The 23,892-nt window shown below is 38.3% G+C and overlaps 2 protein-coding genes across 4 annotated transcripts; both read right to left on the bottom strand.

The window, feature by feature from the left end:
* Positions 1–569: 569 nt before the first annotated feature.
* LOC110157165 (monocarboxylate transporter 12-B-like) lies at positions 570–7,514 on the bottom strand. Of its 2 annotated transcripts, none has more exons than XM_055162730.1 (9): positions 7,419–7,514; positions 5,255–5,522; positions 3,884–3,987; positions 3,662–3,805; positions 3,480–3,575; positions 2,971–3,133; positions 1,922–2,425; positions 963–1,222; positions 570–885 (listed from the first exon to the last, which is right to left on the bottom strand). In XM_055162730.1, exons 2-9 carry the CDS (start codon positions 5,356–5,358, stop codon positions 746–748), a joined length of 1,515 nt encoding a protein of 504 aa, XP_055018705.1. In that variant the 5' UTR covers positions 5,359–5,522; positions 7,419–7,514; the 3' UTR covers positions 570–745. The 2 variants fall into 2 exon arrangements, with proteins under 2 accessions (XP_055018705.1, XP_055018704.1); XM_055162729.1 differs by lacking the exon at positions 7,419–7,514 and adding an exon at positions 6,188–6,225.
* A 2,723-nt stretch (positions 7,515–10,237) lies between these two features.
* Positions 10,238–23,313, bottom strand: pank1a (pantothenate kinase 1a). 2 transcript variants are annotated; one of them, XM_020921298.2, is made up of 8 exons: positions 22,726–23,313; positions 17,891–18,037; positions 17,607–17,812; positions 15,645–15,898; positions 14,930–15,106; positions 14,457–14,580; positions 13,599–13,724; positions 10,238–13,523 (listed from the first exon to the last, which is right to left on the bottom strand). In XM_020921298.2, the coding sequence occupies exons 1-8, from the start codon at positions 22,982–22,984 to the stop codon at positions 13,464–13,466; spliced, it is 1,353 nt and encodes a 450-aa protein (XP_020776957.1). In that variant the 5' UTR covers positions 22,985–23,313; the 3' UTR covers positions 10,238–13,463. The 2 variants fall into 2 exon arrangements, with proteins under 2 accessions (XP_020776957.1, XP_020776958.1); XM_020921299.2 differs by lacking the exon at positions 22,726–23,313 and adding an exon at positions 22,103–22,288.
* Between the last annotated feature and the right edge of the window lie 579 nt (positions 23,314–23,892).

The raw sequence follows: 23,892 nt of genomic DNA, 5'->3' as shown, positions 1-23,892 counted from the left end.
ATACAGACATTAATAGAATTTGAGTCAACATTTACACATGTAAACGTTCATGCAGCTATAGAAACATTTATATATCATCATTATATTGTTCTGTCACAACTTTCTCACCTGACAGGTCTGTTTCAGTGGAAGGATATCACAGTTTTTCTTTTCTCAAAGTTTGTTTTTTATTTTTTTGTATGTTGCCCTTTCGAGGGAAACAAAAACAATCATGTATATTCATATCAAAATCTAAAAACATAAAACGTGAAACAATCTTTGGCAAATGAAACATTAACAAGTCAAACCACCTACACATAAATCAGTCGTCACCATTATTCTGAGGTAAATTGAAGAGTAGAAAAGGCTTACATCATTGTTATAGAAAAATCATATCAAAATTAGCTTATATTGAAAAGTTGAAAAGTCTTTGTACCTTGGGACTTGTACACATTACATGATTAAAAGCATTATAAATTATAATTTGTAAGTTCAGTCATTATTTATATCAAATATTGACTGTAACAGTGTCATGATAAAAAAACTGAAAAAAAAAAAAACAAAAAAGAAATAGCACCAAAGATGGCAGGGTATGGACAATATGAACACTATATATTGCATGAAAAGTAAAAAAATAAATCTGCTTTTGTGTCCTCTGCTCACATGGATGTCCGGATAGTCGTGGCTTCTGGAATTGCATAATTGTTCCACCTGGTGTTTAAAAGATCTGCAATGTTCCATATGGTGCTTTGCAGTTGGAGGTGTATTATACAACAGAAGTGGACTTGGAACTCCGCCACCTCTTGGCTACTATGGCAGCTGTTAATATTCCAGCTGAGATGACATAGGAGGCCCCACAGAGGTGAAAGGTCGAGGTGTACGCACCTGTAGTATCCACCAGCAGACCTACACAAAGACAAGAATGTTATGCAACATCAGCATCAGATAAACTCGAGACACTAATGTAACAGCTGAAGTGTTACCTCCAATGGGTGGGCTGACCAGATATGGTATAGCATGGAGAAAGTAGACTACACCCAAAGCAGGGGTCAAGTATGAGGGTCCAACCACGTCTGAGACTACCACTGGGATGAGTGCCACATAGGCCCCATCAAAGTATCCATAGAGAACCACACACACAGCGAGGGCTGGGAAAGAGAAGAGAAATGGCAGGACCATGCAGCACAGCCCCTCCATCAACACTGCACACATGTAGTTCAGCAGGCGGTATTTCTTTATGAATCTGCAAAATACAGTATGTTTGGATCAGACAAATGAATTGTGTTTGATTAAGCAAGAGTCCAACTTATGCCAGTCCCATGGCTAAAAGAGATTGTGAGGAAGAGAATCTCGAGCCAAATGAATATGCCACTTTTGAAGTATATTTCCTATGGCTTCACAAGGGAAAAACAATTTAAAACAATACTGACGGCTGTGTTTACAAAGCACCTGGTTTGTCAGAACAGCAAGCTCAAGTATCTTGTTACTGCATAACTGTATCTTTTAACAGTGGAATGTATAGAGAAGATTTGAAAACAATGAAACACTGACAAAGGCCAAAAAGACTCTTATGTAATCTACCTCCTCCCACTTTGGATAATGACTGAGGTACCTTGGCTTCCTCTCTGGTCCATTATACATGTACTATGATGCAAGAAACTATTTGAAGAGTAGTACATTACCTAACAATGTACACATATGAGTACACAGACACAGACAAAGATGAACACATGCACGTGTTGGGTCCAGTCATTGGGTCCACATTCTTACTACTGTTACTACTATTGCTCTAAGATCAGAAAATACAGTACTTGTTAAATCCTATGAAATGTACTTGACATTCATTTGATGTTTTCATATAAAAAGCTAAGACAATGATATATGTAGATGAACACATATTGAACCAAATAATCATTATATTCACAGTTTCCCAAACACTTACGGCCTGTCTGTGATCCAACCAAAGGTGACGTTCCCCACGATGCTGCTGACTCCAAATATGGACATGAGGAAGGCGGCGTGCTGATGCTCAATACCCACACTGAGGGCGTAGGGAACCAGGTAGACCAGAGGGGCACTGCAGCCGAATGCCATGAACAGCACAGACACGAGCAGGATGAGGAAGTCTGGGTGCAACAGGAAACTGAACTCCTCCTTTGACTCCAGACACAGACAGAGCCTGCAGAGTTTTGGGCTCACAATGCAGCTGCAGGTGAGATTAGCATCACCAGATAAAAAGTTCTGCCCTGCTTTGTCCATGCTCTTGTTCTTCAGGTTCAAGCTCTCCAGCATCTGGTTCTCAATAGTTTTGTTGTTGTTGCAGTTATTTTGTTCAAGATGAGCCAGCTCCTCTTTAGTGAGATCTGATGAAATCAGTTCAGTGTTTTTTGAGTCAATTTTTGATGTCACATAATCTTTCTGAGCAGCAATCTCGTCATCCCATATCCTTTGGAAATAAAATAAAAACATTTTACATTTGAATGTTTGTAAAACATGTTTGTCAGTCAAATGTGGTTTGTTGTTTTTTGGGGGGTATTTAGTGTTAAACTAAATTGTGTAGATCATTATCTTATATTTTGTTATTGCAACTGCAGAACTGAGAAGACCAGCCTCTTCATAGTGGCCTTTCACAGTTTCAAGCAGTACCTTTCTGTATTTTTGAAAAAGACATTTTTGAACCTTACATCTATGACTCAGAATCAGATTTTTTTTTTTTTTTAAAGCATAACAGAGACATGGGCTGAGACGGGGGCAGGTGAATACAGACATTTACTGAGCACTCAAGCTGTGTTTGCAAGACAGTGCAGAGTTACTAAAACGTGCATGAATCAACTCTAATACAACTTTGAGAAAAAACAAACAAACAGATGAAGTAACTAAAACATAACATAACACATTTAAAAGCTCAATTTTAATTTACATAATCACTAAGCACAAGTTCAGAACCTCAGATATTCTGATCTTAAGACTACCCAGAAACTGAATACTTGCCTGTCTGCTGCTTTAGATTTGGGTTTGACGGGCCTCAACAGGGCCCCACAAACACACAGATTGGCCACAAACCCCCCAAGGACCAGCAGAGCCCCTCTCCACGAGTACAGCTCTATGAGCAGCTGGACGGCAGGGGCCAGGATAAACGTCCCAATGCCACTGCCTGCATTTACAATCACACACAGCACAGTCAAAATAAACCTATTATTATATACTATAAAGCAAGGTTTTGGAGAAAATACAACTTCTAATAAGATGATGAGGGCTGTTTCTGTTTTTTTGGCTGTGAAAGTAATTCTTATTGGACAAGGACAGAGCCAGTGACACCTACAAATACAACTGGCTCTTGAGAGTAGAATAAGATGCAATTTGGCACAAAATGAACAAATAGATCAAATAAAAAATATGATATGAGGTTGCTGAAATATTTAAAATCTATAGTAATAATAGACAGATAGAAAAATATTTAAGCAAAGCAATGTCATGGTATACAATTATATTGTAATTACCTGAGAGGCCAATGCCATAGGCCAGTGCTTTTCTCTCATGGAAGTAATTTCCCACCATCGCAACTGACGGAGTGTAGCTCAAAGCAAAACCAAGCCCTAAGAATTGCATGTATTTATTTACTGCAATATTTCTTATTAAGTATACATATTAAGTAAATTGTTGGGGAACTTTCATCCTTTACCTGTTACAAACCCCATGGTAATGTACAGATAAGGCAAACTAGTGGCAAATGAGCTGAGCACCATCCCAGTGAAAGACAGGAGACCTCCTGCCATCACTATAGACCTGCATGAGAAGTGGTTGCCCAGAAAACCCCCCAGAGGAGCTGGAGGGGCAAAAAGACAGTTACAACATAGAAACAGAAATATATAGTATTTTTCTAGTGAAGCTGTTTTGATCTTACCACAAAACATTGTGATCCCATCTATAGTACTGTGGATCCAGGCTGTAGAGGAATAATCCCGCCCAAAATGCTGTTGGAACTCTATAAAGAATATGGACACACATCTGCAAAGGAAAAAAAGAAAATATCAGTCAAGTTATAAAATAATGAATAAACAAATGCTGGTGCCTTTCTAATTAGGAATGGTCTGATATAGATATATTTTAGCCAATACCATTATCCAATGTTTGTTTTGCTGTTGTGGCCAATAATAACCAAATTTGCCAATGCTTTTTAATCCATTTTTAAAAATCCATAACATGGCCCAACTGAAATAAATTTATTTGCCCAAATTAACTTTTACCTTTTGTAGAAATTATTATACACGATTGGACATGCGTTTTCATTCAATGTTTTTTCTTTATTTTCATATGTGTTTACACTGCAGATTCTCACTGAAGGACACACATGGAATGTAGTAAACAAAGTGTGAAATAAACCTGTTTTATATTTTAGGTTCTTCAAAACAGCAAAACAACAAAACAGCAACCCGTAGAGAGGGAGTGCTGGATCACTACTTTGCCAAGAGGGAACAAAGCAATTATCCAATACTCCCCCCCCCCCCCCCCCCCCCCCCCTCTCTCTCTCTCTCTCTCTCTCTCTCTCTCTCTCTCTCTCTCTCTCTCTCCATCTCTCTGTCTCTGTGTCTCTCCTGACAAGGCACATTAAATGAAATGAAAACCATTTCAGGGGATGCTCAGTCCAAAGAGTCCAAACATGTGACTGGTAGTGCTGTGTAGCTGTTAGTTATTTTTCAGGGAACTATGGAGCAGCATTGAGTTCAAATATTATTGCACATTGTTGGCCAACAATAACCATTAAATAGTAATTGATTAGCCCAACCCTGACCTTTTATCCTGAAACCGTTGTGCTATCCAGTCATTTTTTCTGAATCATATCAGTGCATCCCTTTGGAGTAGTCAGTATAATCCTTTTTTTCTCCTCCCTTTTTCCCTTTCTTCATACATATTTTTATACATTTATGATCATGATTATTATTATTTTTAAGTATATATTATATTTTTTATGTATTCTTTAATTTGGTGATATAATATTAACCTGTTTTAGAACAAGGGTGGGGTAAAAACTGAATAAAAAGTAGAAACAAAACATAAATATTCTGTCTACTGTAATGTCAATCAACAACATTTTTTGTGGAACTTTGGCAGATATACACATTATTATATGCATTATATGTACCAATAATTTTATATAATATATAATCAATACATTATATAAAATTATATATAAAAGATGTGTGGATGTAGTGATAGAGGACAAGCTGTCAGAGAAAAGCTTCAGAGTGGTCAAGTGAAAGTAATGCAGCCCTACCTGGTAACAGCGCGAGTGCAGATGTTGGTTAAGAAACACCCAGCGACAATCATCCACCCCCAGCCCCCTTCTCTGGCCCTGGACCCCCTAGCCTCCTTTGCCATGGCTCTGGGTGCACTCTTGAATCAGTGGGCTCCGTTTAACCTCCTCTCTCGAGTATCAGGGCTGCTCTTGTTCACTGTCAGCAGCGCAGTTCATCAGTTGTGACTAGATCCGTTCCAGAGCCTCTGATGTTACCATATTCCTCTAGAGTCCTCCTCTTCGGCTCCTAAACAAAAACCAAAAACCATGACTAAACAAAAAGTAAACATAAAATGCTGATGAAGATTTGACATAATATTCAACATGCTGAAAGGACAAGCTTTCCTGAACAGAGTTTGAAACATTCTGATAACATCAAAAAGTTACAAGTGAAAATATGCCAGTGAAAAACATGACCTCAAGGATATTGCCACAAATGTGTAAGACATTAAAACTATCCAGACCACAGTGGAACATAATGGAACACCATGGTTAAAGTGCCTCCTTTTGACTACAATGATGGCTATAGACTTTATGAACGGTGCTATCTGTTATTCTGTCTATTTCTGGCACTAGATAAAGTAAGAAAAGCTTTTGTAAAGAAGTTACAGTCCAAAACAGATATAAAATGGACTGCAAACATGACAATTAAAAAGACATGCCCAAAGTACAAACATGATATACTATGTAAAATTCCAAACAAAGCAGTAACTGGAGATAAGCAGATAGCTAACCCATAACCAGAAAAGTGACATCATACAATATCTTATTTAACGGTTAAGCCTTAAGTAGACAAACAGAAAACCAAAATATTCAGACAAACTTTTGACCCACTTAAAATAACAACATGCAACAAAAGCCCGCTACAGTAAACAGGCTTCCTCTTAAATGAATTCTGATAAAAACACAAACCTTCAAAGTGACTCCTTAAAAGTGTCTCTGGATTATTCTATACATTGCGTTCACAGTACAGGGCTGTAGGTTTGTGGACTAGATATGCATATGTTGTTTTCCCTGGTGAAATGTAATCCGATCTCTAACCTCTTTAAACAACTTGACTCAGCACTAGTCTCCCTTGACACATATATGTCTGCCATAACAGGTTAATTGAGTGCTTGGTGAAGATATATGGTTGTTTACATTTCTGGACATTTTTATTTCCTTCATAATTTTCACAACTATATACTGTTTACACTTTCCCAACTGGCTTCAAGCTTCAGGCATGTGACATGTCTTGTGTCAAAGCTGTGGCCTAGGAAGGGACAAACATCATGTCGGGGTCAGAGGTCAGGGGTCCGCTCCACGTGGCCACCTGGATAAGGGGTGAGATTCTTCAAAGAGGCGAGGGGCAAAACGAGAGCTGTCTAGAGACTCCCCTAAAACTCTTGCACCACTTCCTGCACTTGTATGTCAACCTCTAGACCATAAGCTCCCCCTCTTCCTGCCCCTCCACTGAAACGGGTTAGGATCCACGTGAGAGTCCATTTATGAGAGCTCTTTGTACAAACCACCTCTCCCCAGCTGTGTTTTGTTTGCATTCCTCCTAGTTAAAATTGTTAAAGTTATTACTCAAACCCAATCAGGTGTGAGTAGTACTAGAAAGTACTAGACTGTTAAACCTTTAGCAGCATTAGTACCTTTTTAATATTTACCTATAGCTGCCCCCTGTAAAAAGTTCTAACAAAACAAACTCCTCTGCATTAACTATACCAAAAATAAATTCTTATTATATTGTTACCGTCATGGTGCATTTCCTTGTCCATATTTCTAATGAACTGCCCTCATTCACCTGGCCAAAGGTCACTGCATTGGCTCTCTGGTTTCATCAACTGTGGTGCTGTAAGTTCAACTGGACAAACAAGTCTGCACCTGCATATTGATTTACTGGAGTTATCAACTGAGAATTCCCCTCATGCTGCAAAGTAAACTGGCAACCTGCCATCACAACATCACTTCACGAGCATCAAAAAGGCTAATTTAGAAGGTATCAATTAAGAAATCAGCAAAAGAGTTAGAGCAAAAACTGTACAATTTGGATGTTCTTCAACAAAACTGTTCCAAAACTGTGAATGTTAAAGCTCAAATATGGTTTCACATGGGACAAAAAGATCTTGGTTCTGAAAAAATAAAATAATTAACATACCTTAGCTGCCATTTATTCTGCCTCTCTCTCTTTAGTGTTTCATGCTTGTAAAGTGAGCAAGCAGAGACCAGCCCTGTGTGCGCTCCAAGAAGCATCTGCAGACTATGTAGAAGTGAAGCACAGCAGCTCAGTGAGGAGAAGAGAAAGGAGGGAGGGGGTCCAGGGGAGGGAGCCAAAAAACATTTGCATAAAGGGTTCAAGTGAATATAAGCAGATGTCAAGACTACAAAGGTTAATGGTAGGTTAGGATCATTTTAGATGGATTAAATAGACATCATAAGCATGTACTAATTATAATGACCTGCTATTAATATATTTTCTGAACCCTATGTAGACTTAGACTTGGACAAATTTCATTGAACCATAAGGGAATAACTTGGACATAGTAGCTCACACATCACAATAAATATAATAACAAAAAGCAAAAATATAAATGGTAATAATAATAATAATACATTAAATATAAGTAACAAAAATAGCAAGAGAATATTGTCAAATAAAGCAAATAGACAAATGTATATGTACAGGTAAAAATACATGAATATATATAAAAATATAGTAAATATGCAAAATATATCTCGGCTATATACAAGAGGTGGGCAAGGAGAAACAGTGCAAATATGAAATAGTGATTGACCTGACAAAAGGTTATCTGTTACATAAGAGTGAGTTGTTGTACAGCTGTAAGTAGTATGATATGAATGTAGTCCTGTATCTGTCACTATCTGAGTGGAGCTGTTGGAGAATGAGCTCCTCTGTCCCTCTATAGTCTGGTGCAGTGGGTGAGCAGGAGTGTCCATGATGAAGAGCAGTTTGTTCAGTATCCTCCTGTCTCTTACTGTGACAAATGCTTTGAATGAACTTTATTTGATGTTTATTTACAACAGAACACTGATCTAGTTGTTGATGCCCTGACCAAGACGCCACATGTGTCGAAACCCCTTTGCTTGTCCCATGTAACCATTTTATTCTAATTCCAACAGAGCGCCGCTGACTTTTTTTTAAAAATTGCTTTTTACTTTAACACTGTGGGTTTTTACATTGGAAGCTTGGTCATCTTCACTGACTGATGTAGTTGTATCACTAAACTGAATATGTTTTACGATCAATGCATTATTTTCAATTCTTACACCTACAGTGAAGATGACTAAAATATTCAGGATATGTGTCTATAAATCTGAAGTAAAAACACAGCAGGTTATTTGATCTGATGTAATTGGACATTTTAGAGAAAATCTGCACACTAGACTCTGTATATGATTGTGTTGTTCATGATCATCCCTGACCACCTCCTCCAACTGAACATCCACCTTTGACCCCAGCTACATTTCACAGATAGTCCTTCCTAATTTGTTTGTATTGGTTTGACTTGTTTCAGGCAGTTTACACTTCAACATTACAGTGCAGTGTCAAGGTACCCTTTGTCCTTCTCCCACAACTAGTGACTGTAATATGTCATCCATGGATTTCATATTGATGAAAAATTCGGACGGCTGCCATAGTCATTAACCAATTAAAACAAATTATTTTAGCTTTTTAATGGTGAAAAGTCCTCAACAGTGATAGAAAGCTGAAACAGATGAATATACTAGTATACACTGCAATAGGTTTAGCAGGATCACATTCTTGGAACACTAGAGACTTGGAAACATTTACTCATTAATTTGTAACTAATTTCCTCAGTTCCCACAGGTGGAAATTAGCTCTAGTGCTACAATCTGGCACAATGCATCTCTCCTGTTAAGGCTAATGTGTCTAAACTAACTAACTATTTAACTAGCTAACTAACTAAATAAATAAATAAAGATGTAGGGTGCTGCTGAAATGTTTCATTTTATCTGGGTCAAACTGAATAAGTTACTAAATGAGTGATATTTTGTTTTCACTGTAAAATGCTGTGCCTACAAGGCTAAGGAACATAACATCAGGTTTAATATTGGGATGGTGAGGCATTCGAACGATCCAAAAAAGTTGAAATATGATTAAAAAAGATAATGCACAAAATTTAAAAGGCACTTGTTTCAGTACAGTGCAGTATGAAGTATTATCACAAAATAAAAGGTTGCAGAGGAGACTACATTTAAAGCTTCAAACAGTACTGTTAACATTACACAAGGGATTTTAGATCTCACTGTAGATTACCTCTGAATAACTTATAATTATGTGGCATGATTTTTCTTAAAAGCCTCACGCTCTCCTCGGGGTCACATTGAACCGAAGAATTTTTTTTCCCCTTCCCGCTGTCTTGGGGAGGGTCAATCAGACCCAAAAATTTATTTTCAAATAAATTCTCGCCAGGTGAGAAAATACATTTTTGGGTCTGACTGACCCGTGTCAAAAGAGCAAGAAGGAAAAAAAAAATCTTTGGGTCAATGTGACCCCGAGGAGAGCGTGAGGGGTGCTATTGAGATGTTTCATTCCACATTTTTAACCTTAAACTATTTTGTAAAAAAAATGTTTAATGGTGCACTATGTAGCTTTTTGTTGAGGGTCTGTCACTGGCTTGTTTCTATGGAAATGTCATTGCTCTGCCTGGATTGTTCCACACTATGACATTAAACAGCTCTACTATGAAATTACAAGTGGTTTTATAACTTAAAAAACTCTCCCAGATCTGACCATACCATACTGTGAAACATTCTATACAAAACGTAACATCTGTATGAAGAGAGCATTTGACAGACCCTCCACCAGAAAAGTTACACAATGCCCCTCTAATGATTAGACTGATCTTACAAGCATTCACAGTTATGATAGGAATTAATTGATGTTTTGTATATAAAACAGCCACTCATACCAATTAAGGTTGCAAACAAAGGTCTTGTACAGTTTTGGGTTTATTCCATTTTAGAAAAAAACAAAACCCTTCACATCAGAACATACATTGCACAAGGCAGAGAGTCTTGTCATTAGTCATTTTAACCCTCTTCTTCCAAACCAGAATTAACAGCAGCAGCAGAAGTGGCTCTGAACCCCGGGCTCATCACCATCAGTGCTCTGAAACACTAACTGGACCCCTGCAGATTTACACTGGGGCCTACAGCAGCAGGACTACACACTAATCACTAACATTACCTTATCCATATGCTTCAAGCGGCCACTGCTTTGGAATTTCAAAGTGTTCAGGAAACCCCGCCCTCACACTGAGCTAAACTCTATCCTCAGACAGATTGCTGGTGTTGGATATAACCTATTAATATTATTTACAAAATCTCTGTACAATCAAATACACACATAGAAGCAAGGTTTAGTCCTGCCAGGGTTTCAATGACACATTAGCACAACAGGAAGTTCGACCATATTACATATCATGATGCAGTGTGGGGAGAAACAACCATAGAACATAATGTAGTAGTTCTTAACAGGAAAAGCAGTGTGAACGCAAACTGGAACATAGTTTAAAAACAGACAGATGCATAGATCAAATACGTATTCCAGTTTTAAACAGGTCTCACTTTCTGGTCAGGATAAAAACTTAAAAAGGAGACAACTCTCTTAATCAAGACTAAAACAGGACAAATCCAGGATAAAAAAAAAAAAAAAAACAAAAAAAAAAAACACAAAACCAGCCAACAATCCAGAAAGACATAAAAGGCTGAGTTTGGCGCAATGTTTTATCAATGAAGAAGTTACTGCATAGCCTTTAAATGGATACTTCAAAGAGCCTGTTCACTGGTCTTTAAATGCATTTAGTAAACATTCCTAATAGTACTGCAACATGCACTGCTCTCTTTGTCATGGTCCCACAAGAGCAAAATACTCTAGACTATTTTCATATACAAAATATACTGTGATGTTAAGTAGATCAATGGTTTTCTAACAAAAACAGAAGTTAATGAATACTGAAGATATGGGTCAAGAATTATGTGATTCCATTTCTCAAAAGCAACAAAAAATACAGTTTCAACAGTTAAAAGTTATGAATGACAACATGATGAATGATGGTGGAACAGTTTTTTGAATTCAATGCCTAAACTGACCTTAACCAAAAATACAGATAAAAATGTAATAAAATGTCCTGTTATTTTTAAACTTAAGTTAAATGTACTACATGGTACAAAAATCACAAACAAAAATAGTAACTGAAGGACACACGTGAGTTAAGTCCAAGTGAAGGCATATGGGGGAGGTTATGGGATTTTAAAGCAGAGGTGACACCTGCTCAAGGCTATGGTTAAAAATGCAAACATGAAACAAAAAACAAGGCAAAAACAGGATGGGACAAAAAAACAAAACAAAAAACAGATATCATGCATCATTGACACAAGACATGGTACTCAAACTAGTCTTAATTTCAACCACATTGCATTTTTCCCAGAGAATTAGTAGTGTTATGCCCCTCTTTTTAAGTTAGAACAATCATCTACTAATCTATTCAAGATTACACATATTTCAAAAGCAAGTTGTTTGTGAGGGTCAAAGTGGAATACAAGGATCAACTCAAGTTTGTAAAAGGAAAAAAAAAAGCATTATGTCATCATTTAATCTGGGTCTATCAGAATAAGTTACTAAATGAACGATTTTGTTATTTTGTTTTCACTGTAAAATACTGTGCCTACAAGGTTAAGGAACACAACATCAAGATCAGTCTGGAGACAGTGAGGCGTCAGAATGATGCAAAAAGTTAAAATATGATTAAAAAAGATAATGCACAAAAAATAAAAGGCATTTGTTTAAGTACAGTGCAGAATGGAAAAGAGTATTAACACAAAAACAGAAGGTAGCAGAGGAGACTACATTTAAAGCTTCATTCTATTTTCATATTACACACAATACAACCACGTTAAGCAAGGGATTTTAGATCTCACCATCCTTCAGTAATGCTTGTTTGGCTCACCAATAACTGAAGAGTCATTTGCAAAAACAGATAAGTTCAATTTTAAAAAGTGATTTTAGGCTTAAGCTAAATGTATTTTAATGCAATCTAAATAATATTACACCCATCCTTGATAAAATTCACATTATTGTCTTTGATAATATCTGTAGAAAATGGCAACAACAAAAAAATACTGTTTGCCAATTTTTCAACACTGAGATATCTGTTTTTGCAACTGAACTCTTCAAATGATAATGATGTGGCATGAATTTTTCTGCAAATAATGAAAAATAAATAGTAGCCAACACAAATTAAACTAATGCCTTTTCAGTACCTTTTCCTGTAAGCCACATGTTCATCTGAGTGTAATGACTTACTGGGTCAGAAATACAGTTTGCATATGCCTTTAGGAATAGTTTCCCTCTTGGTCCTGTCCCGTAACATACAGACATGTAACACTCTTCAAGGCAGCAGATGGCGCTGTAGTTTAGGTCACTTAGACAATGTGTCACTGGGCAACAGAGGGGAACGAATGAAGGATGCTGAGGCAGACCAGTTCTGCTGTAGTGCTACCAGGAGGAAGACAATGCCTTGGTCCCACCAATGTAGAACTCAGAGTTGCAATGGATGAAAAGAAGCTAGCCTAGGACACTTCTAATGCTATCAATGTCTGTTTAACTTAAAGTCTGCAGGTTGGACGAATATTTAAAATTTGGCTTTAGCGCGCTTGTAGCATGGTGGCAATTACAGCTACTGGCACTTGATTTGACTTCACTGTAAGCCCGAGTGTATGTAAACGGTGTCGTATAGCAGACAACATAAAAAAGATTTCTGCATAAATGTTGCACAACCAGTCACTGGGGCACTACAGCGTTAAAGACTTAATGCTACAGTAGCTATTCACACAAACACGCAAAACAAAACCTCTCCATGCCTCCCACAGGTTACAGGAAACACTAGAGTCAATTACATTAGAGCATAAATTAATCTTACAATGATAAAATCTCTATTATAAGGGAGCCTCTGCTTGGGAGAAGAATATTAGAAGTTATCCTTATTTACAGAATATAAATTAATAAAATGGCTTTTCCCAGTTTCTGTATCTACAGTATATCCCCTCCCATTGAGAGTTCCTTTAGTGGCCTCCAGGAGACCGCTGAGCAGCATTGAGAAACACAGTCGGAGCTTCGACAGTAGTTGACATCACAGTTGAGAGAAACAGGTGCTGGTCACAGGTCATCGGAGGCTTTGAGCAGCTCCATCAGAGCCCCCACTGCTCCAAAATACCCCTGAGAAAGAAAACAAGGGAGATATTAGATTATATTTGAATTTTTAAATGACAGGGCTTTGTAAGTTTTGCTTACCTCATGTTCTAGAAAGAGTGCCTTTAGCTGCCCTTTGGACCAGAAGTCCATGGCATAGGCTAGCAGTTTGGTGGATACTGTGTTGATACGAAGAAAGTTCCCGGCAAATACCACACGTTCAATTTTCTGCAGAAATAAGCACAACAAAGCACAAATCTAAATATAAGAATGATCTACTACAAAGATAGATATTGCCCAACAATTTCTTTGTTTTTGTGTTGATTGACTTTCCAACCACAAGGTGGGGCCAGAGAGTTGATGGGCACAGCAGTAGTATTGCTGTTGTATTACTAGTGATGTTTACTTGTTTTCTTTTTCTATCTCTTTTTTTAGACTGCCACCTTTGATTAGGTTTGTTGACCTAAGGAGAGACTGCATCCAGGTCAGTGTGCTTCTGACCCCAGCGTTGTTAAAAATTCATGGAAAATGTCAAAGGAAAATAAAAGGTTATCTGCATGCTGTACACTATATTCTATTGTGCAATTTGACATGGTGCCAAAGGTTTAGTTACAGACTTCATTGTGTCAAACTTAAGTCCTCATCATACACACGTCTTAATTCCAGGACACTTTGCAGGTTTTATTCTTAGAAAATACACTGGAGGAACAAACAATGAAATACATTAGAGTACTATTACTGTAGGCAGTAGCTAACACACACAGGACGCGTGTCCATGTGCTGTGATAGCCCTGTACAATGCTGCTTGATTGCTATGTCACAAGGCAACACTGTAAAGAAGCCCACAGAACACAGAGGTCTACACAGTTCATTTAGACAAAGTGAAATTACCTGTTGTGCAACATTCAAACAAACATGTGCCTGGTAAGCATACAGTTTGCATCAGAGGTATGTGCTTACCTCATTGACGGCGACCAGGCGAGCGATGGATCCTATGTTATTAGTGATGGTGACAAGAGTGGCCCGGGCCAGATCCTCTTTACTGATGCTGTCACGCTTCTCTTTGCACATCATGTGACCAAAACTGGGTTCAAAGAAATCAGATCAAAGTTGTTTAAAACTTGTTTTGCATAAAAAAACAACTACAGTTAAGTAAATAAAGAAACAATTACTGTCAAAAATGTCATGATAACCTTCAGGAGAGACAAGTTATGATACTGTGAATGTTTATATCATGAGTTTATGATGCCAATAAAAGCAGGTCACTAAACCAGATGAACCTTTGAACACACTGGACTGCGGACATAACCACTCTGATCAGAAAGACACTTGTTTTGAGAGCATAAAATTATGTTGTTTTTTTTCACTAGATATCTTTTAAAACAGTATGCTTTAAATCGGATGGCTTGTAGGACTGTAATGAGTAGGCTAACCTGGATGCCACTGCAGAGCCCTGTAGACCAAAGCGCTCGTAGTCTCCTCCATAAATATCTTTGACCAATTTGTCCACATTAGTGGAATCGCCCTTGCTGGCCATTTCCAGTGCTTCTTCAAATGTCTCACAGCCAGTGAGCAGGCAGCAGAGGCCCAGAAAGGTGCCACCTCCAAGACTGCACAAGAAAGGGGAAAGTGTCACACACCCCGGTTAAGACATTCGAATTAAAAATATTTGGCAATACTCCTATGCACACACGGAAATACAGGAAGAAAGAGTTTAGTTGGACTTTGAAATCACATTTCCATAATGCCAAAGGGGAAAAACAAAAAGGCAGCTAAAAATATCCTTGTCTTTATTATTGTCATTCACACTGTCATAATGGAAAGAACCACCCACAAACTTCTAGAAACAAGGCAGTCACATCCAACATCCTGTTACATCATACACAAGTGGCATATTTTAATACAAACAAAAAACATAAAAATAAAGTAAGGACTGATTTATTTGTTAAAATATGTTGAATAAAATGTGAAAATATTGGGTGTTAGAGCCAATCACATTGGTTAGCATTAACAGGCTTTCCAGCATGGCATAAATAATTGCCAGTAGCTTTTAGTTGAGCAACATTGAGGCAAGTTAATGGTTATATTATTGAGACCCTAGTAAATAATCAGTCATTTGTGGGTTGTATTTGAGGTGGGGCTGCACACCTTGTACCAGTAATCCGTTTATAGTTGTCCTGAGAGTACACGGCCAGGATAGACACGCCTGACCCGATGTTGACCAGCAGCATGGGGAAAAGGTTGTCCAAAGTGCAGGGTCTCTTCACACAGTTCTGTGTGTCTAATGGGTTCTGGAAATAGTAGCACTCGGGGTGACCGTTGAAGCCCACGTGGTCAACATACAGCAGACCACGGATCAGGCAGTCCAGCTCGTCCAGCTTGAGCAACTCCAGATCAGCCATCTACGAGAGGGGGCAGAGAGAAAGGCAGAGAGAAAGGCAGAGAGAAAGGCAGAGAGAAAGGCAGAGAGTGAGAGTGTGAGTGTGAGTGAGAGAGTGAGAGAGAGAGTGAGAGAGAGTGAGAGAGAGAGAGTGAGAGAGAGAGTGAGAGAGAGAGTGAGAGAGAGAGAGAGAGAGGAGGGAGTAAGGTGGGGAGGTAGAAAGGGGGGGTAGGGTTAGAAGATCTCACCATGCATCAAGTAAAGAAGATCATACATGAATAGATGGTATATTGGTGCTTATGTATAAAAGGCTAAATAAACTCATGTTTCATTTTATTTACTAATCTCCTGCTAACTCACTCCATGTCTACTCCTTTCTGTTACTCCATACTTATATTTTTTATTAAAATGAATAAAATTTAAAAAATTTAATCTACTAGAAACAATGGCGAAAAGTGAACTCTGAACTCACTGAAGTTTGCAAAGATTATATAGACACTGACTGACAAATATATTAGGATCAGATAGGGCTGGGCGATATGGATCAAAAAATATATCTCAATATATTTTGCAATATCTCGATATACGATAAATATATCTCGATATATGTTGAAGAAAAAATAACCCCCTAAAACTGAAAACTGCAAAAACAAATCTGCCAAATTCCACAAGGTCCTTTTTTTTTTAATTGAATTGTAAGAGGTCGGCAGTTCATATAGGAACATTTAAGATTATAAAAAACCCTAATTACATAAATAATAATTTAACTGTAAAATAAAAGAAATAATACATATTTCCTTCTTTTCATTCATAAATAAAACAACTCAACACAAGCTCATCTTTGCATTAACTCTGTTATCCAAACCAGAACCAGAACCATGAGCTCATTTAGCAGAAGAAGCTCAGGATGTTCCTTATTTTAATAGATCCATGTTCCTATCCAGCAGTAAGGAGCTCTGAGGTTTAATCCCACAATCCACTGCAGATCAAACCCAACGTTTCCAAACACTATTGTACAAGTGACACTGCAGCAGATTATTAATTAAAATATTCTGCATAAATAAACTTTACATTGCTAAACTTTACAATATATAAAGCATAACGACTCTAGAGCCACATCAGCCCGTTTGCGATAATAATGTGTTTAATGCAGTTTTGCGCACGTGTGTTTACATTTTACAGAAACGAAACTTAAGCGCATGGCTCATTTGCATAAACAGCGCACTTCTCATGCAGCTCAGGTCGTTTAGCTTCTTTCGGGCTAAAGGACGCGACTCAGTGGAATATGAGGATGTGCTGCTGATGGTTTTGTCTGTAAATGGTGGAAAAGGTTCGTGGTGCTTGAAGCTTTTCACTGGCACCAACTTTCGGCGTTCACGGTGGTAGTGAGAAGTGAAGGAGACACGAGCGAACAAAATCAGGGAGGCGGGGGCGCGCGAAGGCGACGAGAGAAGGTAAACAAGCGAAGCGGTGAAATCAGAATTGAATATAAGCATTATATCGATATATATGATATGTCAGAATTCATATCGAGTTTAAAAACTATCTCAATATATTTAAAATATCGATATATCGCCCACCCCTAGGATCAGATATTTATATGATTGCAAAAATAATTTAGTAGCAACAGATAAAAAAGAAGAGAAAGTGTAAGCCCCTAAGTAAATGTGTTATTTTGGTTTATGACTTGGGTATAGGATAGCTTGATATTAGGCCAACATCAGACTCACAGTTCGGAAATCATTCTCAAACTTGTAGGCTCCGCCCCCTGTAGCGCAGAGTGTTGTGTGTAGGCTGGAGAAGTTCTTGTCACGGCCCATCTGAATGAAGCGGTGCATGGCCTGTATCGGGAAACGGATGAAGTGAAGATTCCCTGTTCGGCCACACATGGTCAGGTTTCTCAACTCCAAGTGCACATCCCGGACTCCTGTTTTACCTTCACAAACAAGAAGGAGGTCATATTTACAGGTTTAAAGCTAAATGAATGAATACATGCGTGATACTGGGTACACACCATAGGCCACATTTGAGGTGAGGTAGCGGCGGATAGACTTGAGGTTTTCCACTTCCTCCTGCTCTTCTTCTGCAGTGATATCAACAGGCTCAAAGTACACCAGCTTCACTAGGGTGCCCCCGATGTCCATTCCAAACCAGGGGAAGGCTGTGCATAGAAAGCAAACAAGTACATTACAAATAAGTAAAAAAAAATTTGCTCCACAGAAAGGGCCTCCCAAGTAAATGTAATACATTGAATTTTGCCACGTCAACAAAACAGAAAAAAAATACTAGTTTCCATGGTAACCAAACCCCCATCCATGACTGAATTTTCTTTGTCTTCAGCTCTCACTTCAGTTTTGGGACGTAACTAATTCTGTAAGTATGTATTAAGAATATGAATTTTGAGTAACTGAATTCAGGTACAGTTCATTTGGTGGTATCCAGAATATAGTTACTTCTCTAAAATCAAAGAAAAAAGTACTTCATCATGAAAACTGAAGCTTCAAACTGCAATGTATTAGTGAGAAAAATCCCACATGTAATCACCACAAAGTGATTTTTCCTTTTCTCTTCAGTGATGGCAATCGTTAGTTAGGTAATCAAGGAGTCAAGGCGTACATTACAAAATATTTAATGTAGGTATTCTGTAACTGATTGCATTTATAAAGCTTTCCACCGGTTCTACTAATTACCTTTTCTTTCTAACCAGCTCTACTGCATAGCTTTTCTTTCTAACCTGTTCTATTGCATATCTTTTCTGTCTAATCTAGTTCCAATATTTTGTCTGATAAACCAGATCAAGCTTTTTACAGCCCCTGTTTTTATGTTTTCCTGTCTCTGTCCCTTCCTTATCTTTATTGTCTTAATCTGTTTGCTAGTTTTGTCTGAGTGATGAGTCTTATGTAAAAGAGTCTTGACCATGAGTCTTAATGTAGAAGTTATGTGGGACAATTTAAATGTAGAAAATGTAGATGCCATAGGTCACAATAAGGACCTTGTGCAGCTGAAAACATGTGGTTGTTTTGACAAATGCAATTGTAGAAAACATTCAACTGCTAATGCCACAGTTCTCATGCACAGCTGCAAACTCTGCCTGCTTCTCTGCTGTGCTACAATTTAATTTTGTCATATGAAGAGGACACAGGACTGTTTTGTGCAATAATCCTGTTTCTCATAGAGATCAAGTTCAATCTCTTAGTCAAAGACAAATTCTGTGGACATTTCAACACTTGCCCACAGTGCCCTTTGTGGTATTCAGTTTATATGTCATGCATGATATACCGCTACAGAAACATACTGTGATAAACGATAACATAGAAACTTTATGCCTCAATTTCAGTAAAAACAGGATAATCCCAGTAAATCATTATTAAATAGACTGTATCATTAAAAGGCCTGAGCTGGAACAAATAAAGAACAGAATGAACCCTAGAATAATTATCCAGAGAAGTCACATATTCAACCCTCTGCAGCTTAAATATTATTGTATTACAATAAAAATACCCCAAATCTCACAACGTTTGCACAGAAACTGTGCACACAATTAATTTTGAACCTCAAAATATATTGTCCCAGCTTTCATATATTGAATGAGAGGTTAATATAATAATTATGGTGACAGGCCTAGGCAGTGCATCTAATTCTAAACTCAGAAGTTGTCTAAACCCCAGTGAGAGTTTGCAGTGCAGTGATTCTCTGGGCTTATTGAGGCAAAGTCCACTCTCAGATTACAATCACTTCTTGTGCTTTCAGGTCGAGTCGCTGAGAAACACTATATGTTTGTTGTTGAATACCAACTATTTAAAAGACGTCATGTTTTTTTTGTTTGTTTTTTTTACAAGATATGTGTATTGTGAATTGCATCTTAACAATACAGGGGTATTTGACTTTGCACTCCCTTGTGCTTTGCAATGATTAGACCTTTTGTGTGTGTCACCTATCACCTCTTTATTAACTATGTGGTTTACTCTTTAACCTTTCAAATTCCATTCTCACCTAGCTTAGATGTACATTTTACAAGGAGATATTTATTGTGCAATTCCGGGTCTTTCTGTATTGACCAAGTATTAGGATGTCATGTTCTCATGCAAACTACCCAGATACAGCTACAGTTGTTCTCATGCTAACAATGGCCAGTCTGTAAGCAGTCCCCCTTGAGCACTTTCTGAATTAAAACACCATTATCGGTAAAGACAAAACTGGAGGTGATTCTGTCTGTGAAGGTAACCAATACTACATGTTCTCAGAAACAAGTCATTCATTCATTCATTGCATTAGCTATATAGACTAGCATCAACTATAGAAGCAGACACACTGCTAAATTATACACAAACTTAAAAACATTATGGTGTCTCTGTAAATAAAAGTATGTAGGCTACAATGCAAACAGCAGTTTTGCCATAAAATAGATAAATTCCTCTTTAAACTAGGCCATCATGGTATACATTTAAAGAAGACATATTATGTCTGCTATATAGTTATAATCTATGACATCCATGAATCATCATGGTATAATTTGGACATTTTAAATTGCAATGTTCATGTTAAATGAATTAATAAACAAAACAAATCTCCCAACTTCCACATTAGAAAACTGTGGTGCCCAGTTGGAGATGATGTTGTTATAAACATCATCACAACAAAGAGCTGTGCAGCTCTCAGGACCTCCGACCTCCAGCAGCACACCATGCTAGAGAAATGCTGATTTTTTTTTTTTTAATACCAAAATAACTATGCAATGCTGTCGAATCCTACGTGTATCATTAAGAAAATAAAATTTGAGAATAAGGTAAATACTGAGCAGTGTTTATATGCTGTGATGGTGAAAATGGGAAAAGGAGTCCTGAAAATATTAAAATCAATTAAAGATCACTCAAACATGCATGAATGACTCCAAATACAACTTTGAGAGGGTAAATGAGAATGCACATATATGAGTCGATAAAGCTGAAATACTAAAGAAAATCTGTAAGACTCAGACCTACTATTGGTGATACCAGACAAACAACAAGCCTCTTTCAAGAATATGCACAGTACAAGTTGCCCTGATGCCAGTGACTTCTATACACACCTGGACAAATGTCCTAACTCAATTATAAGTCTGTTCTTATGGCTATTATACTTCCTCGTATAATTGTTTTAAAACTATATTATTAGATAACAAGATAACAACTGCAGTATTGTAGAATAGTAAATTGATTTGGCCAACATACGCGGCTCATAATAATAATAATCTGCGGTATAATTAAAGGACTGGTTCGCAAGTAAAGCTCAAAAGGTTATTCAGGTTTATCAGAGCAGCTGGATGCTATTCAAAATGATGCCGTGGATATTTCAAAATGTACCTGCAGTGTCTCTTGGTGATATGTGAGTAAGCACGTGCAATATGAGTAAGGGTATGCAAAAATATTGAAATATCGTATAGTTTAATGTGATGACACAGTATATATAACAGTTTGGTATATTTTACAAAATAATTTTGTTACAGTGCTACAGTTTTGTTGTTTGTTTAGTGAAGGGAAACTCATTTGTGCAACTCATGTGACATTTTCACTGTTTTCATTATTAAAATTGGTGTGTTTCATATAAACTTTGCATAAGAAGTGGTTTAACAAAGACTTTTAGTATCACAGCCATGACTTAACCATTATTTTTATTGAACTGCATCAAATCTATATGAAATATATTGTATAGATTTTGAAAGCTCACTGTATCGAGATATGTGTTGTAACGTGGCCTATGTATTGAGGCATGTATCGTACTGGCAACTTCTTAATGATACCAAGCCCTAAATATGAGGCAGGGCATTCTATTAACATCAAATGGTGCATTTGTTTTGGACTGTCCCTTTAAGATCCTTTATATAGGACTTCCTGATCAAATAAAATTAATAAATATACTTGTAGTACTAGTCTCAAGTGTCAAAGAACTGGTATGGTACTCAAGCAGAGCATACTTTTGAGTAGTCAAAGCAAAGCAAATATACTGGTAGAAAAGCAATGACAGATGGGATAGAAGAGTGAGGGGCTGTCACTTTCACTAACAATCCCAACAACTTTGTCAAATGACTACAACTGCATACCACGTCTGTCTATTCAGAATACTACTAGTACAATGAATAATTACTTCAGCCCCTATAACCAAAATAATAGCAAAACTGACTTAAGAGACACCTTCTTATTGATTTTAACCAAGATCTAAACAACAGCAGAAACCAGAGAACACTTACCTGGTTTCTTATCGCCAACAAACTTCATTGTCGAAGGCACTATTGGCTAACAAGTGAAGTCAAAACTACTTCAGTCTTGCAGAAAGTGCGGCCTTGATAGTGTGTCTACTCTTTTATGGCTTAACACAGCCAAACATGCACAATTTAACTCATTCTTTGCTAGTTTCCAACAGACTCCCTGTCACATCAGGCGGAAGCGCACCACGCCAGTAAATAAGGGGGCGGGGTTCTGCCTCATGGAGACAGAGGGGGTGCGCTGATTGGTCAAGTCAAGCCAAGCCCACTTATCAGGAGCTCTTTCACCACCGCCTCTCCACCAATCAGAGCACACCAACAGCAGCCACAGGGTCCACAAAACAAAAGGGGGTCTCCCTGACGACGACGGCTTAAAGGAGAGAAACGGGATGGACATTAGGACATACAGTCAATGGGCACAGCCTGCAGTTTCACCCTTAAAGCAATACATGAATTATTCAACCGAACATCTTTGTGTAAGGAAAAAAAGCAAAATGGGCAATGATATCCATCCATGATTACTATGAATGAAAGTGTTACACATTATAACAAAATACTTAGACACACGGCAATGACACTGCTATTGACTAACTCGCACTTATACTCACGGGGTCTGTTCCGCCGTATGGACTCGGTCCTCCTCCGGAGCCTGGACCTCTTGGCCGGGGAGCCGGTGCAGTCCGGCTCGTCCCCTCGGTGCAGATGGTGCATGCTGTCTCCGTTGCTGTGGCTGTTGTGTCCGCTACTGCAGGCTCCATTTGCTGTCACAATTGTGGGACTCTGAAAGCCCCGCTGGCTCTGTCCATTAGCCATATGAAAGGGCCCCGACGCCCCCTTCTTGTCCATCATTGACTTGGCTTTATCCATGACAGCTGTTAGCCTAGCCTTAGCTTAGCATCTGCAGGAAAAAAAAGGAAAAAGGCTTGACGCCTGCGACGAGAAACCAGGCTACCGTACCTTAGCTTAGCCCGCTAATGTTAGCACCACGGCAACACACTCGTAATAACGCACTCACAGATGGCCTTTGGCCCTTTCCTTCACAGAGAAAATAACGATCGGACTAAACCTCAGCGCACATTGCAATAATGCTGAAACAAGCGTGTGTACAAACAGCGGCTACACCAGCGTGTCGTCTTCGAGGTCACTCTCGGTCATTTCCCCACATTGAGCTGTGCGCGGCGGCTGCACCGGCGCTGCTGCTGCTGCTGTAGCACCACCCCTACGTCACACAGCCCCAACCATACAGTCTATGGCTCCAACTGTGCGACGGTGAACCCGGTCACCTCCGCACACTGTTTTCACTCTTGGCATACGGTCATACACATTGGCATACACTATCTAACCGGTGGTTTCTATTTGATAATTATTAAGATAATTAATCGATGACAGTTCACCCGCACGTCTCTCTGCTCTGGTGCACGCAGCAGAGCTCTGCCTCTGTCAAGTGTAGTCCCACAAGATTAATGTGTATGCGATCATGCAGTCCAAGCCTATAGTCTACATGTTTTATGTGCGGGACCAATGTTAAATGTAAAAACAAACAAACAAACAAAAAAGTAAAGATTTTTGTAGCACGGCTAGGCTATCAATGACAACGATTCACTGCCATCGTGTGGTGAAGCTGTCTGTTAGTGCTGATCAAACATTGTCAATAGCCTATATTCTACATATAGCAATATGTAATACTGTGTACAATATATACTGTTGCTGATGTATAGAGTGGTTGGTTGGCTGAAGTTTAATTTTCATAAAACATTCCTTGGTGGGCAAATTTC

Source organism: Boleophthalmus pectinirostris, unplaced genomic scaffold, assembly GCF_026225935.1.
Source record: "Boleophthalmus pectinirostris isolate CB_2022bp ecotype Guang Dong unplaced genomic scaffold, ASM2622593v1 HiC_scaffold_5, whole genome shotgun sequence".
NCBI lineage: Eukaryota > Metazoa > Chordata > Actinopteri > Gobiiformes > Gobiidae > Boleophthalmus > Boleophthalmus pectinirostris.
Note: the sequence above shows the minus strand (reverse complement) of the source record. Positions and strands in the feature narration are given on the sequence as shown.